At 33.7% G+C, this 12,397-nt stretch overlaps 3 protein-coding genes across 4 annotated transcripts; 2 read left to right on the top strand and 1 right to left on the bottom strand.

Annotated features, from left to right (window-relative positions):
* Positions 1-433: 433 nt before the first annotated feature.
* LOC145098631 (uncharacterized) lies at positions 434-3,180 on the top strand. Its single transcript, XM_079036256.1, has 7 exons — positions 434-786; positions 1,138-1,285; positions 1,364-1,555; positions 1,649-1,777; positions 2,194-2,363; positions 2,551-2,681; positions 2,944-3,180. The coding sequence occupies exons 1-7, from the start codon at positions 546-548 to the stop codon at positions 3,019-3,021; spliced, it is 1,089 nt and encodes a 362-aa protein (XP_078892382.1). The 5' UTR covers positions 434-545; the 3' UTR covers positions 3,022-3,180.
* A 331-nt stretch (positions 3,181-3,511) lies between these two features.
* Positions 3,512-10,577, top strand: LOC145098610 (primase homolog protein-like). Of its 2 annotated transcripts, none has more exons than XM_079036246.1 (14): positions 3,512-5,472; positions 7,206-7,395; positions 7,488-7,639; positions 7,917-7,972; positions 8,120-8,171; positions 8,243-8,344; positions 8,466-8,546; positions 8,635-8,718; positions 8,831-8,896; positions 8,994-9,110; positions 9,798-9,845; positions 9,973-10,058; positions 10,187-10,247; positions 10,326-10,577. In XM_079036246.1, exons 1-14 carry the CDS (start codon positions 5,416-5,418, stop codon positions 10,413-10,415), a joined length of 1,242 nt encoding a protein of 413 aa, XP_078892372.1. In that variant the 5' UTR covers positions 3,512-5,415; the 3' UTR covers positions 10,416-10,577. The 2 variants fall into 2 exon arrangements, with proteins under 2 accessions (XP_078892372.1, XP_078892365.1); XM_079036239.1 differs by having other exon boundaries at positions 8,831-8,902.
* A 115-nt stretch (positions 10,578-10,692) lies between these two features.
* On the bottom strand, positions 10,693-12,192 carry PFD6 (prefoldin 6). The gene is made up of 5 exons (XM_079036250.1): positions 12,003-12,192; positions 11,844-11,914; positions 11,450-11,574; positions 11,222-11,282; positions 10,693-10,923 (listed from the first exon to the last, which is right to left on the bottom strand). Exons 1-5 carry the CDS (start codon positions 12,082-12,084, stop codon positions 10,867-10,869), a joined length of 396 nt encoding a protein of 131 aa, XP_078892376.1. The 5' UTR covers positions 12,085-12,192; the 3' UTR covers positions 10,693-10,866.
* Positions 12,193-12,397: the final 205 nt, after the last annotated feature.

Here is a 12,397-nt window from a genome sequence, read left to right as displayed (position 1 = left end):
CAAGAAGCACACGGGCAGAGGTTTTAAGCCCCGAAGACTTCCGAAAAACAAACTACTGCGGGACAAAAAATACTGCGCGTGTGTTGCGCCGCACAGCAATAAGAGTTTTGAAGAGATTTTTTAAGGAAAACAAACAACACCTTATTATCATCATTTAAAGTAGTATGTGGTAGTTTTTTTTTTCCTCTTAAACTTTTGACCATAAATATTCTACTAAAATCATTGAATTTTTTTTTTTTTTTTATCTTAACAATTAATCTATATAAGAAGTCATAGCATATTAAAAGTAGTGGACATACAAAAATAATTAAATTTGGATAAATTTTATTAAACAGAATTAATATATAAACCATACTAATTTTCTTGAAAATTTATTTGATGAATGTTTGGAATTTGATATATATAATTATTGGATTAGGTAAAGAATGCATATACCAAATTGTGAATCTTGGGCGGCAAAGTCGAAATGAATAGAGAGTGGGCACTCCGATCACCTCTTCCGTGGACAGAGTCAACCCCATCATCCACACATTGGCGAAATACAAATGTCAACAACCAACAACTTCCAAAATGGTGAAGTTTCGATTGATCGTTTTGATCTTCATCTGGGTTCGGAATGCAACGAAGAAGAACCAGTAGTCTTGGGTGTCGATGGCGGCACTACATCCACCATATGTGTTTGTATGCCTCTTCTTCGTATTTCCAATTCCCACAATCATCTTCCTGATCCCCTTCCTGTTCTTGGTCGCGCCATTGCTGGTTGCTCCAATCATAACAGCGTCGGAGGTACCCCAATTTCCGATTAATCGTACATTTCGTGTTTGTCGATCTTATGTATATGCTAATTATTCGTCATTTTTCTTTGATTTAACTCCATTATGGTACGTTCTCTCGCACTTCTGAACAATTAACTTGCCTTTCAATTCGTTAAGATTAATACGGAATTCAAACATTTTAGAGTTACTTTTCCTACTTTTAGGTGTTTGATTGTCCGTTGAAAGTGGCAATTCTCAGTTTCTAGTGTCTAGGGTTTAATACTTCGTTTTTTTTAGAAGGCAACACCATAAGCAACAAACATACTTCATTTATGGAATCTAACATTGTTTTTTCCTGTGTTATCTGCATTCACTGTCACAGAGACCTTAGCCCGAGATACACTGGAACAGGTGATGATGGAAGCCCTTTCAACGTCAGGCTCAAAGAAATCCGCTGTTCAAGCTGTTTGTTTAGGCGTATCAGGTGTCAATCATCCAAATGATCAAGAAAGGATACTAAATTGGCTGAGGTTTGAATGATCTTTAGTTCCTTGACACTCTTAATCCACCAAAATCTTTCTATTTCTATAATCCTTTGTATGATGCAGGGAGATATTTCCAAGGCATGTGAAGCTTTATGTTCAGAATGATGCAGTAGCAGCTCTTGCAAGTGGATCCATGGGGAAACTTCATGGATGTGTTTTGATTGCAGGAACAGGAAGTATTGCTTATGGCTTTTCTGAAGATGGAAAGGAGGCTCGGGCAGCTGGTGGTGGGCCCGTTTTGGGTGATTGGGGAAGGTAATCTTCTGTGTTTCTTCTCTCTTTCATATCTGATTTGAATCTTTCAATAATATTTCATGTTGTGATGAATGAGAGTTGTTATGTACACAGTGGTTATGGAATTGCTGCTCAAGCATTGACATCTGTTATTAGAGCTCATGATGGCAGAGGTCCTCACACAATGCTTACAGATTCTATCTTGAAATCACTCAACCTTTCTTCTCCAGATGAACTCATTGGGTATATCTCTCTCATGAAAACCTTGTAACTAGTTTTTCAAACCATTAAATTAATTTTTTTTTTCTTCTAGCTAACATTTCTTACAAAGATCACAAAGTAAATCAATCATATCAATCTCGAGTATTAGATCATAATTCATTATCTTTTCAATCGAGTATCCATCTTGGCCCATAATACTTATATGACAGTCTGTCACTGTCAGTGTCACTGTCAACTGTTCACTGTCTACTGTCTGCTGTCACTGTTAGTGGGGAAAAGATAAAGATGTGACAAGGCTTTCTTTGCCCATAATACTCATATGACAGTCTGTCATTGTCTGTGTCAACTGTCAACTGTATACTGTCTACTGTGACTGGGACTGGGGAAAAAGATAAAGATTTGATTGACAAGTGGTGGTTGTGTTGTGTTGTGACAAGGTGGACATATGCAGATCCATCGTGGGCCCGCATTGCAGCACTGGTTCCAGTAGTGGTGACATGTGCAGAAGATGGTGATGACGTGGCAAATCAGATATTAAATGATGCTGTGGAAGAATTGGCTCTAACTGTCAAAGCAGTTGTTCACAAACTTGGTCTATGTGGTCAAGGTATGAGTATCACTTTATTATTAATCATTTTTGCTTATTATAATAACACTCTGTTCGCTAAATCAATATAAAAAAACTAATATTTCAGTGGCTAAATCAATAAAAATGGTTGGTTTATCTGAAATGTAAATAATTATTTAATTGAGAAGAAAGTGTTTTATTTAAAAAAATTAATGATTGGGTGCAGATGGGAGTGGTGAATTTCCAGTTGTGTTAGTTGGTGGGGTCCTCATACCTAACAAAAACTGGGATATCGGTCAAAAGGTTGTTGACCGTCTTATCAAGACCTACCCTGGTGCTTTCCCTGTTCTACCAAAGGTAACTTCTCTTTTCTATTTCATTTTATATCACAAGGGCAAAACCGTCATTTCACTTGTTATAGGAAGCTCTTATTCTCGTAGCTATAACTGTTGCTGCCTTACATCACATGTCAAGAATTTCGACTTAATGTCATAAGTCATGTTTGGTCAAATAAGGGATACTTGATGTAGGGGTATTTACGTCTTTTCACAAAGACTAGTGTTTAGTTCAATGCGTATCAAACACAGTATAACTTGTTCTGTTCTGTCTTGTGTTGCAGGTAGAACCTGCAGTTGGGGCGGCTTTATTGGGGTGCAATTTCTACATGAAGGAAAAGGAGAGGAATGGGGTTATATGATCACAATATTTTCTTGAGTTTATTAAATTTTAATTGAACTAAAGTATACATATATATACACATCTTAAACCACCTCATTGTTGTATCTATTATGTGGTAATGGTACCTTTTTTTTTTGTATAGTATTTTATGACCAAATTTGCATAGATTTTGTTGTTATTTTTTATGCTTATTTACTACTGTTAATTGATATTAGTTGGAAAGCTTACGAGGATTAATCAAGTTCTACTTTGGGTAAGAACAAACCACAGGAAGTTACTAAGAATTTCGCTGCCTTCTTCTCCATTCAAACAGATTAAAAATACAAGAGATAAAAAACTGCTCCTACTTTTACTATCACGTCTTAGATAAACTAGGGACAATAAAAATTAACTACCAAATGAAAAAGTAAAACTTGACAGCTGTGAACTGCTTTGCAACCGATGTCATAGTCACGTGCTAATCCAAATATTTTGGATTCCTTTTGGGTACCCTTTTAGATTTTCTTATCCTATCATCACCCACCCCTGGAACTGTAACCTTGTCCTCAAGGTGAAGATTAACGAATTTCTCACGTAGTTCCTTGGTATTTTCCCATGTCGCATCATCAAAAGGTAGCCCTTTCCATCAATTTTGAACCTTGGTGGATCCATCGGTTGTCTAAGATTGCCTCAGGTTCCAGTAGTAAGTTCCCTTCATCTGCTACATGTGGTAACTCAGTGCAAACAGTAGTATCATCACCAATTTTTTTCTTGAGGAGAGATACACGGGTGAATTTGTGAAGTAGACGGTAGCTTAAGCTTATAAGCCACTTTGCTAATTTTCTCTTCTATGGGATAAGGCCCATAAAACCTACTTGCAAGCTTTTCTGGTATGCTCTCTTGAAGATCGACTGTTGACGGTATGGCTGAAGTTTCAGAAACACCAAATCTCCCACATGGAATTCAATGTCCCTCCTCGCTGTTGACTGAGGCCTGTAAATTTTCTTTAAGATGTCGCAATATAGTATCCCTGGTGGCTAAATTTTTGTCAACTTCATGTACGGGAGGGGGTCGACCATAGAGAGCTTCAAATGGAGTCATCCCGGTCGAGTTATGGTACGTAGTATTATACCAAAACTCAACCCAAGAAAGAAAAGAGTGCCACTTGTGGGGTTGCTGGTGAACGAAGCATCCAAGGTACTGCTCAAGGCAACGATTGACAACTTCTGATGGTAAGCCGAACTCATTTTCAGTTGAGTACCAGACAACTTGAAAAATTCACGCCAAAAGTTGCTGATGAATATTGGATCACGGTCGCTAATGATTGTACGTGGCATGCCGTGCAATTTAACAACACCATCGATGAATTTCTCAGCCACCATTTTCGCTGTATACAGGTGAGACAAAGCTAAAAAATGTGCTGATTTGCTTAGGCGATCAACCACGACCATGATTGTATTCTTACCATTTGAAGGTGGAAGTCCATCAACAAAATCCATTGTAATATCCTCCCAAACATGACTAGGGATTGGCAGGGGATGGAGAAGCCCAGCAGGGGCTAGAGTGTCATTCTTTGTGCGTTGGCAAACATCACAAGAAGAAACATAATTCTTCACTGTTTGATACATAGATGGCCAATAAAACTGTTAACAGGGGAATCATGGAATTCTTTCAAAAGTAGTTTGACAACATCAGACTCAGGAGGCACCACTACCCTGTTCTTGTAACAAATTAACCCATTATGCTGATGATATGGATTACCGGGATCAGTCTTAGCAATTTTTTTCATGAAGGGACTACCAACAACATCATTTTGAATTTTATCCCACAGTTGGGTGTGCGACACATACAAAGCATTGAGGGTAGGACTACATGTTACCCGAGATAATGCATCAGCAGCATTGTTTTCTCGACCCGGCTTGTATTTGATCTCATACTGATAGCCCAATAATTTAGAGACCCATTTTTGTTGCTCTGGTGTGCCAATCCGTTGTTCCAGTAGATACTTGAGGCTTCTCTGATCCGTTTGAATGTAGAACTTTTTTCCCATCAGATATGGCCGCCATATTCGAATCGCATGAATTATCGCAAGCATCTCTTTTTCATACACAGACAATTGCAGTTTGGAGACACCTAATGCTCTACTCATAAATGCAATTGGTTGCCCATGTTGACTTAGAACTGCACCAATACCCGTACCTGATGCATCAGCTTCAATAACGAATCACCCTTGCTGATGGTCGTCCATTAGATGAGGCGCCCTGGCTAGAACCACCATCTACAGTCGTCTTGCTCACGATGGTTTCTAGTTGTTGCAGTTTTGACATGATACCGACTTCAATTCTACTCAGATCGTCCTGAACCGATCCAAGCGTTGTCTCCAATTTCTCAATTCGTTCTTTATTTGTAGCCATGTGATGAAGCTCTGATACCAATGTTAGGTCCCAGTCAAAGCTTACGACTTACGAGGATTAAACAAGTTCTACTTTGGGTAAGAAGAAACCACAAGAAGTTACTAAGAATTTCGCTGCCTTCTTCTCCATTCAAACAAATCAAAAATACAAGAGATAAAAAAACTGCTCCTACTTTTACTATCACGTCTTAGATAAACTAGGGACAATAAAAATTAACTACCAAATGAAAAAGTAAAACTTGATAGCTGTGAACTGCTTTGCAACCGATCTCATAGTCACGTGCTAATCCAAATATTTTGGATTCCTTTTGGGTACCCTTTTAGATTTTCTTATCCTATCATATAGTAGTCTCTACGGATGTTAAATGTACGTGTTTTGTGTTAAAGTTCATGATTGTTGTCTCTTTACTTCTCCATCATCGGACTTGTGAAAAAAAAATGTTTTTTTTTAAGGATAAGTTTTATGGAAATTTAGTTGAATGAAGCCAGATACACAATAACTTCATCACTATTGCACAATGAAACAAGAGAGATTTTTACATGTTTGCTAAACGTTCATACATCTCCCAACAATATAGCTAACAAGTGCGATGCCATAACTTAGCTAACAAATAGGATGTTTTAGTAAACTAAAAGGATAATAGGAGATCACAACATATGTTTTAACATCTAAATATATGTTGTGATCTCCTTGTGATTTACTAAAACATCCATGAATTCATGAGTTGTTTTTTATTTGTTTAGTGAGCAAGATAATGCCAATAAACAACTTAAAATTATCCATGAATGAAAAGGATTAATCTATGTGTATAAAAAAAGACTCATGAATTCATCCAAAAAATCCTTCAAAGATGGTAAAAAAAATTTTTTATTTTTGTCATTTTCTCATTCCAAAGCTATAATATCAAACTTTCTTTTGCCATTTTTGAAGATTTCAAACACAAAAAACTTGTTTTTTATGAAATTGTAGAAAAATGTTTTTTTTTTCCTTCACAAAAAAAAAAAAAAAAAAAAAAAAAAAAAAAAAAAAAAACTTGTTTTTGGTTGACTCATAACATTTCTATGATGACATCATCATTTTGTAGATGTTGTAATTAGACCATTTTTCATTGTTTCTTGGGGTTAATTAGATTAGTTATTTATTATTTTTTTTTTTTCGGTAACAAGAATGTTGATATTATCATTTTAGTTAATAGCTAAGAAACCCCATAAATTAATATAATATAAAATTACAAAAATGTCAATGTGATTGTCAAAAAAGCTATGGTTTCCAAAAACATTTGGTGGTACATTAGTGATGATACACTCTTAAAGTTACTTTTATGTTCCCTCAATTCATTATCCTCGCCACCAAACTCGACTTTCAGTCCCCCATTATCCAATATCCATTCAGCCTAATCCCTAGGTTCCTGTTTAGGAGAAAATCAATCTACCCTTTATTACCAGCTATGCTGGTATATGATGGAGATGATGATGAAGTGCGAAGACATTCGATTTTAAAAAGTAATTTTTTTTTATTCAAAACCATCTATTTTTTACCACCACAAAAACCATTTTTTTTAATCAAAAGTATCAACCATATAGAGTAATTTAAAAAAAAAAAAAAAAAAAAATCAAAACCACGTATTTTTTACCACCACAAAAACAAATTTTGCAATTTTGTGTTAATGAAAATTAAATCTTCTCCCAATTAGTCTTATCTTTTAAATTTTTTCTTAAAAAATACCACTCGCTTTCCTTTCACTTCCCCAAAACTCAAGAATGGTATTCCCGCTAAACTAATGCTCCTTATCTTCGGTTTCGAGTGACAGACAGAAGGTGAAGATCATCCAGCATTCGTCGTTGGTGAAGAAATGATTTCCCTGCATCAAGGCTTATTCCGATCAATTCAAACAGCAATTTACGAGCCTCGTCTCCACCGATTTCAAGCACATCTCGTTTTTTTGCTTCCACGTTACAAGCTCCTCTCTCTGCGTCGTCAACTTCCTCCAAAATCTTCAGGTTTTTATTTACTTCTTCTTTAATCTTCAATGATTTCGTATTCTATTCTAACTTCGATTTCATTTGCTTAATCGTATGCCATTCTGTTCCAGTTTTCGCGAAACTTAATGAAGAGGAGAAGGAAGCACATGGTGTTTATGAAGTAGGGCGAGGAAATAAAGCTTTGAAGCTTAAGGTTGAGCAGATTGGGATAAATTTCGATTCATGTACGCCTGGCCAATACACTCTCCTAATTTGTCCACTGGTATGAATATCTTGATTTGTTAGGTTTTTTTTTCCCCAATTACTTTGACATTTTACATCATACATCGAAACCTTTTGGTTTTGAAATTAAATATTTGCATCAATTTTGAGGAAAACATGGAGTGGGATCAGACATGTTTATTAATCTCAAAAATGGTGACTTTGATTTGAACTTTGAAGATGCTACAAGTAACCCTAATGTTGAAGAGATGAAGTAATAGATATTGAATTTGTTTGCAAATTTTTGCATAAATTAATTTAACCTTCTGTTGAAACAGTGCAAAGGTGGGCAATCCAAAGGGAGGACTCTTTCATTCCATAAAAACCAAAATGAGTAAAAATTCTTATGTCTTTAGTTCATTTAAAGTTGTTCTTGACTTCTTTCTTCATTTAATTCAAAAAGAACCCGAGAGTATTTGATTCCATGATTATATATCCACTCAAACTTCATGAATGACTTATTTTTTCTCTTTGTATTCAGGAAAGTTGCAATGTGGAGATGCTTTAATTTTGAATGTGGATTATCTGGTCATGTATGTACACTTGAATTATGTTTCTCCACTTTTTTATTAAATTATTTGTCATGTAATTAATCCTATTGCAGGTTTTGGCAGATGTGAGTCCTATACAAGAAGAAGTCAACAAAGTCAATGTTCCCAAAAAACCAAGTGAAGAGACCTTGCGTTTAGAGCCCCTTGGTGATGAGGTACTTCACAGTAATTTATAATTTGTTCTCTCTCTCTCTCTCTCTCTCTCTCTCTCTCTCTCTCTCTCACACACACACACACACACACACAATGATCCAATTTTTTATATATATGTTTCAGTTGATTGAATACTTTGCTACACGAAAAATATCAGAAGAGATTTTGAAGAAAAATGCTGTTATGCAAATGATTGATGATAAGGTATAATACTATAATATAAGTATGTTGAATTGAATTCCCTTAAATTTACTACATTTTCTGAAGAACATTTCTTTAATTGTATAAACAGAATGTGATAGCTTATACATATAGAAGAAATGGTGAACTTGTTAACTGTAAATTTCGCAGCATAACAAGCAGAAAGTTTTGGCAGGTTGGTTTTAAACTTTTAATTAATAAATATATATATCCAATATCATTATCATTTTCTTTTTATATATAAATATAAAAATATATGAATAAAGAGGTTTTGTTATAAAATTCAGGCGAAGCATGGAGAAAGGATATTGTATGGACTTGATGGCATAAAGGAAGGACATGACATTGTTATAGTAATAGTAATTTTTTTAACAAATTTTAGATCTATTACTCTAATAGTTTAATGTATATATAATATAATATATGAATTTAATTTAATGGTGATAGTAGGTTGAAGGTGAAATTGATAAGCTTTCAATGGAAGAAGCTGGAATTATAAATTGTGTTAGTGTTCCTGATGGAGCACCACAACACGTGTCAATAAAAGCATCACCCTCTAAAAAACAGGTTTAATTTAGTGCATTTATTTCTCCTTTTTTTAATTATAAATAATAATTAAATCGAAAAAGAAACAATCAAGGGGGGTATAGTAATTTCAGATTTGATAGGGATTTAATGCGAAACAAAACCAAACTATAGAGTTAAAAAAATAAGTTAGGGACCAAACATGCAAATTACTCCAAACCATAGGGACCATTTGTGTAATTTACTCTACCCAAGTGTATTTTCAAAAAAATGAAAGAATCTTATTATAGAGATGAAATTTGGTAGATTTTTCAAAGGTAAAGTGTCAGAAAAGTCCCAAAATTTTCGGAAAGTTTCATTTTTGTCTCGATTTTTTTTGAACATAAAAGTCCCGATTATTTTATTTTGGCTCAAATTAACAATTTTTTTTCTTTTAATAGGAAATGACATTATTGTGTAAAATCAAATAATCAGGACTTTTCTGTTCAAAAAAAGAATTTTAGGACTAAAGTGAAACTTTTCTGAAAATATTAGGATTTTTCTGACAATTTCACTTTTTCAAAATACAGAAGAAATGAAAGTAAGGCGCTATAATAAATGTATGCATAAAAGTACATTGCTATTTATTGCATTTAACCCAAAAAAGTATATTTATTTTTTAATAAAAATAAAACGACCACTCAATTATATATATTAAAGTGTTTGTTATTAAATAATTTTTATGATCAGGAGGCTAGATTTAAATACCTATCGGATTGCAACGGGTGTCTTGATAAGGTGTGTAATTTATTATTATTATTATTATTATTATTTTTAATTTTTATTTATGTTAGTCAAAGTCAATGCTGATAAAAAAATAAAAAAATGAGAATTTTTATTTTTATTTTATATTTATTTATTGTAGGCATCTCGAATTATATTGGCTACAGATGGTGATGGACCTGGTCAAGCCTTAGCTGAAGAGCTTTCATGTCGCCTTGGAAAACAAAGGTTTTATTATTATTATTATTATTATTATTATTATTATTATTATTATTATATTAAATGAATAAATGAAAATATATTGCTATTTCATGGTGTTTGGAAAAAAACCAACTTTTTTTACAATTATTTTTCAGATGTTGGGTTGTAACTTGGCCAAAGAAAGATGAGGTCAGCCATTACAAGGATGCAAATGAGGTTAAAATCGTCTTTTTCTCTGTAAAGGTTAAAATAGTCTTTTTCCATAGTAACTAATTAATATGGTTTGTTACATAGGTTCTTGTGCATTTGGGGGCAGAAGCATTGAGACACATTGTGGAAAATGCCAAGTTATACGAAGAACAAAAAATCTATGCGGTTTTATAAAATAAAAAAAAAATAATCAGCTCATCTGTTGAATATTTTGCTATTTTTGGAAAGTGAATGTTGCTGAATGCAATTGAATTTTGAAACTAGGTAGAAAATGTAGTTGGATTATTCAGTTTATATTGCATTAAAAATTAAAAATGTTGTTTTACTTTTGGAAAATTTATAGAAAACTACAACGTATTTTTACCATTTTATTGATTTACTACCCAATAAATTGTTGATCCAAATTGAAAATAAATCTATTAAGAACAAAAGAACGAAATTATAAAAATGATTTAAGAAAATGGAAAATATAACATTGTGGTGAAAATCGCAATGACAATTCCAAATATAATTATGCAAAAACCCTACGAGAATCTCAAACTACATGCAACATTTTCTAGATTTTACATGATAATAAAGATGAAACAAATTTCAATCACGTGCACACTTGTTGTCATAATGCAAATTAAGCCTTGGCTTTTCCAGCTTGAAGAGATTGAATCCTTTGCTGTAACTTATAAATCTGTAAAAAGTATAAAAGTAAAAAACCTTTTGTCAATTCTTAGATAATTATTGTCACATAAATTATAAAAACTCATGAGGTAATGGTGATAAATTTGTAACTCCATTTTGTATAGCTTTTCACTAACTTTATTTAACCACTTTTACAAGGTTTTCACTAATTTGTTGTTTTTATGCACATTTAGCAGTTTTTCTACATACAATCACCAACAATATATCTCTTTTTATAGACATCAAATGCCACAAAACAAAACTGAAAAAAATTATATAACAAGATGAAGAGAGAAAAGGTCACTAACAGCTTCTTTCTTGCTATTTTGCTTTTCCTCCATATCCTGAAGAGTTGAATCCAAACGTTTCCTGTTATAAAGAATCATGTAGAAATGTCATATTTGAGGCTATGATATGAGCTTAAGAAGGATAAGACTTATTCTAGTAAGCTATATATATGATATGAGTGTTTCTTTTTGACTTAATAATGACTTAATAGAGAAATTAGTTATACAAACATATATATATAAACTTACAATTCAGCTGAAATATATTCAATTCTCTTGCGAACATTTGCATTTGCTTCAGCAAGATCCTGCTTTACAAGCACTGGTCCGATTAATTTGTACACATTTGCATCCTCATTCAACAAATCCAATTCCTATAAACAAAAAACAGAATCATTAAATCTGAATACAAGTAATTAACAAGATTATTACTTTCACAAATCACAGTGATAAAATGAAAGTAAAATGAAGTATCAGATATCTAAAGCTACTCCTTATTTCGCCCCAAAAGTCCATATTCCGATTCTTGATCTCTCGACATGGCATCGCAATAGAGTCAATTGCTAAAACTAAAAGAGATCCTAAAGAAAAACGAAACCCGAATTTGAAAAAAGTAAAGGGGGATAATGGGAAAGAGGGGGACCTTGAGGACAAGCTCGTTTTCACCAAGTTGGATGGTGTACTTCTTTCTGACTTGGTGGTTCTTCGATATATCTGTAGGATGTAGACAAACCAAAAATCAAAATATTATGATTAATTCAGTAATAGATGTTAGGTTGATGAATCGCAGGAGATGACTTGCCCTTTTGGATTTTGCTGAGATCATTTGCTTTCCCCTCCAACTCTTTCTGTAGTTCTCGCGCAGCAGTCGATGACGAAGCCATTAGTGAGTCTACCTCGGAGTGTTGTAAGGTTGGAGACGAGGATAGATGGGGGAAGGAGGAGAAGACTGAAGAGGCGTGAAAGAGCTGGGTTTAGTTTTAATGGTGGAATTGGGCATTCATTATTCGGCCATGGCGAATTGGCGACCTCGCTAAAACGGATCGGCTGCATTGATGATGGGCCTGGATAGGCAATGGGTTTAATGGGCTTAATACAGAAAAATATCAACTCATATCTGTTCATTTGTGTATTACACAATTACATACTACATTACAATTACAATGTAGATTTAATTTTCTTTTTTATGATGTTACA

Source organism: Lactuca serriola, chromosome 1, assembly GCF_051521515.1.
Source record: "Lactuca serriola cultivar US96UC23 chromosome 1, Lser_US96UC23_V15, whole genome shotgun sequence".
NCBI lineage: Eukaryota > Viridiplantae > Streptophyta > Magnoliopsida > Asterales > Asteraceae > Lactuca > Lactuca serriola.
Note: the sequence above shows the minus strand (reverse complement) of the source record. Positions and strands in the feature narration are given on the sequence as shown.

Bases quoted from the DNA above. Each gene is read 5' to 3' on its own strand.
- LOC145098631 (XM_079036256.1), top strand. From the start codon at position 546: ATGTCAACAACCAACAACTTCCAAAATGGTGAAGTTTCGATTGATCGT. The intron at 787-1,137 runs GTACCCCAATTT...TCACTGTCACAG, and splicing joins CAATCATAACAGCGTCGGAG to AGACCTTAGCCCGAGATACA. The intron at 2,364-2,550 runs GTATGAGTATCA...GATTGGGTGCAG, and splicing joins ACTTGGTCTATGTGGTCAAG to ATGGGAGTGGTGAATTTCCA.
- PFD6 (XM_079036250.1), bottom strand. From the start codon at position 12,084: ATGGCTTCGTCATCGACTGCTGCGCGAGAACTACAGAAAGAGTTGGAG. The intron at 11,915-12,002 runs GCAAGTCATCTC...TACATCCTACAG, and splicing joins TCTCAGCAAAATCCAAAAGG to ATATATCGAAGAACCACCAA. The intron at 11,283-11,449 runs GTAAGTTTATAT...TCTTTATAACAG, and splicing joins GAATATATTTCAGCTGAATT to GAAACGTTTGGATTCAACTC.
- LOC145098610 (XM_079036239.1), top strand. From the start codon at position 5,416: ATGTTAGGTCCCAGTCAAAGCTTACGACTTACGAGGATTAAACAAGTT. The intron at 7,396-7,487 runs GTTTTTATTTAC...ATTCTGTTCCAG, and splicing joins ACTTCCTCCAAAATCTTCAG to TTTTCGCGAAACTTAATGAA. The intron at 9,846-9,972 runs GTGTGTAATTTA...TATTTATTGTAG, and splicing joins GCAACGGGTGTCTTGATAAG to GCATCTCGAATTATATTGGC.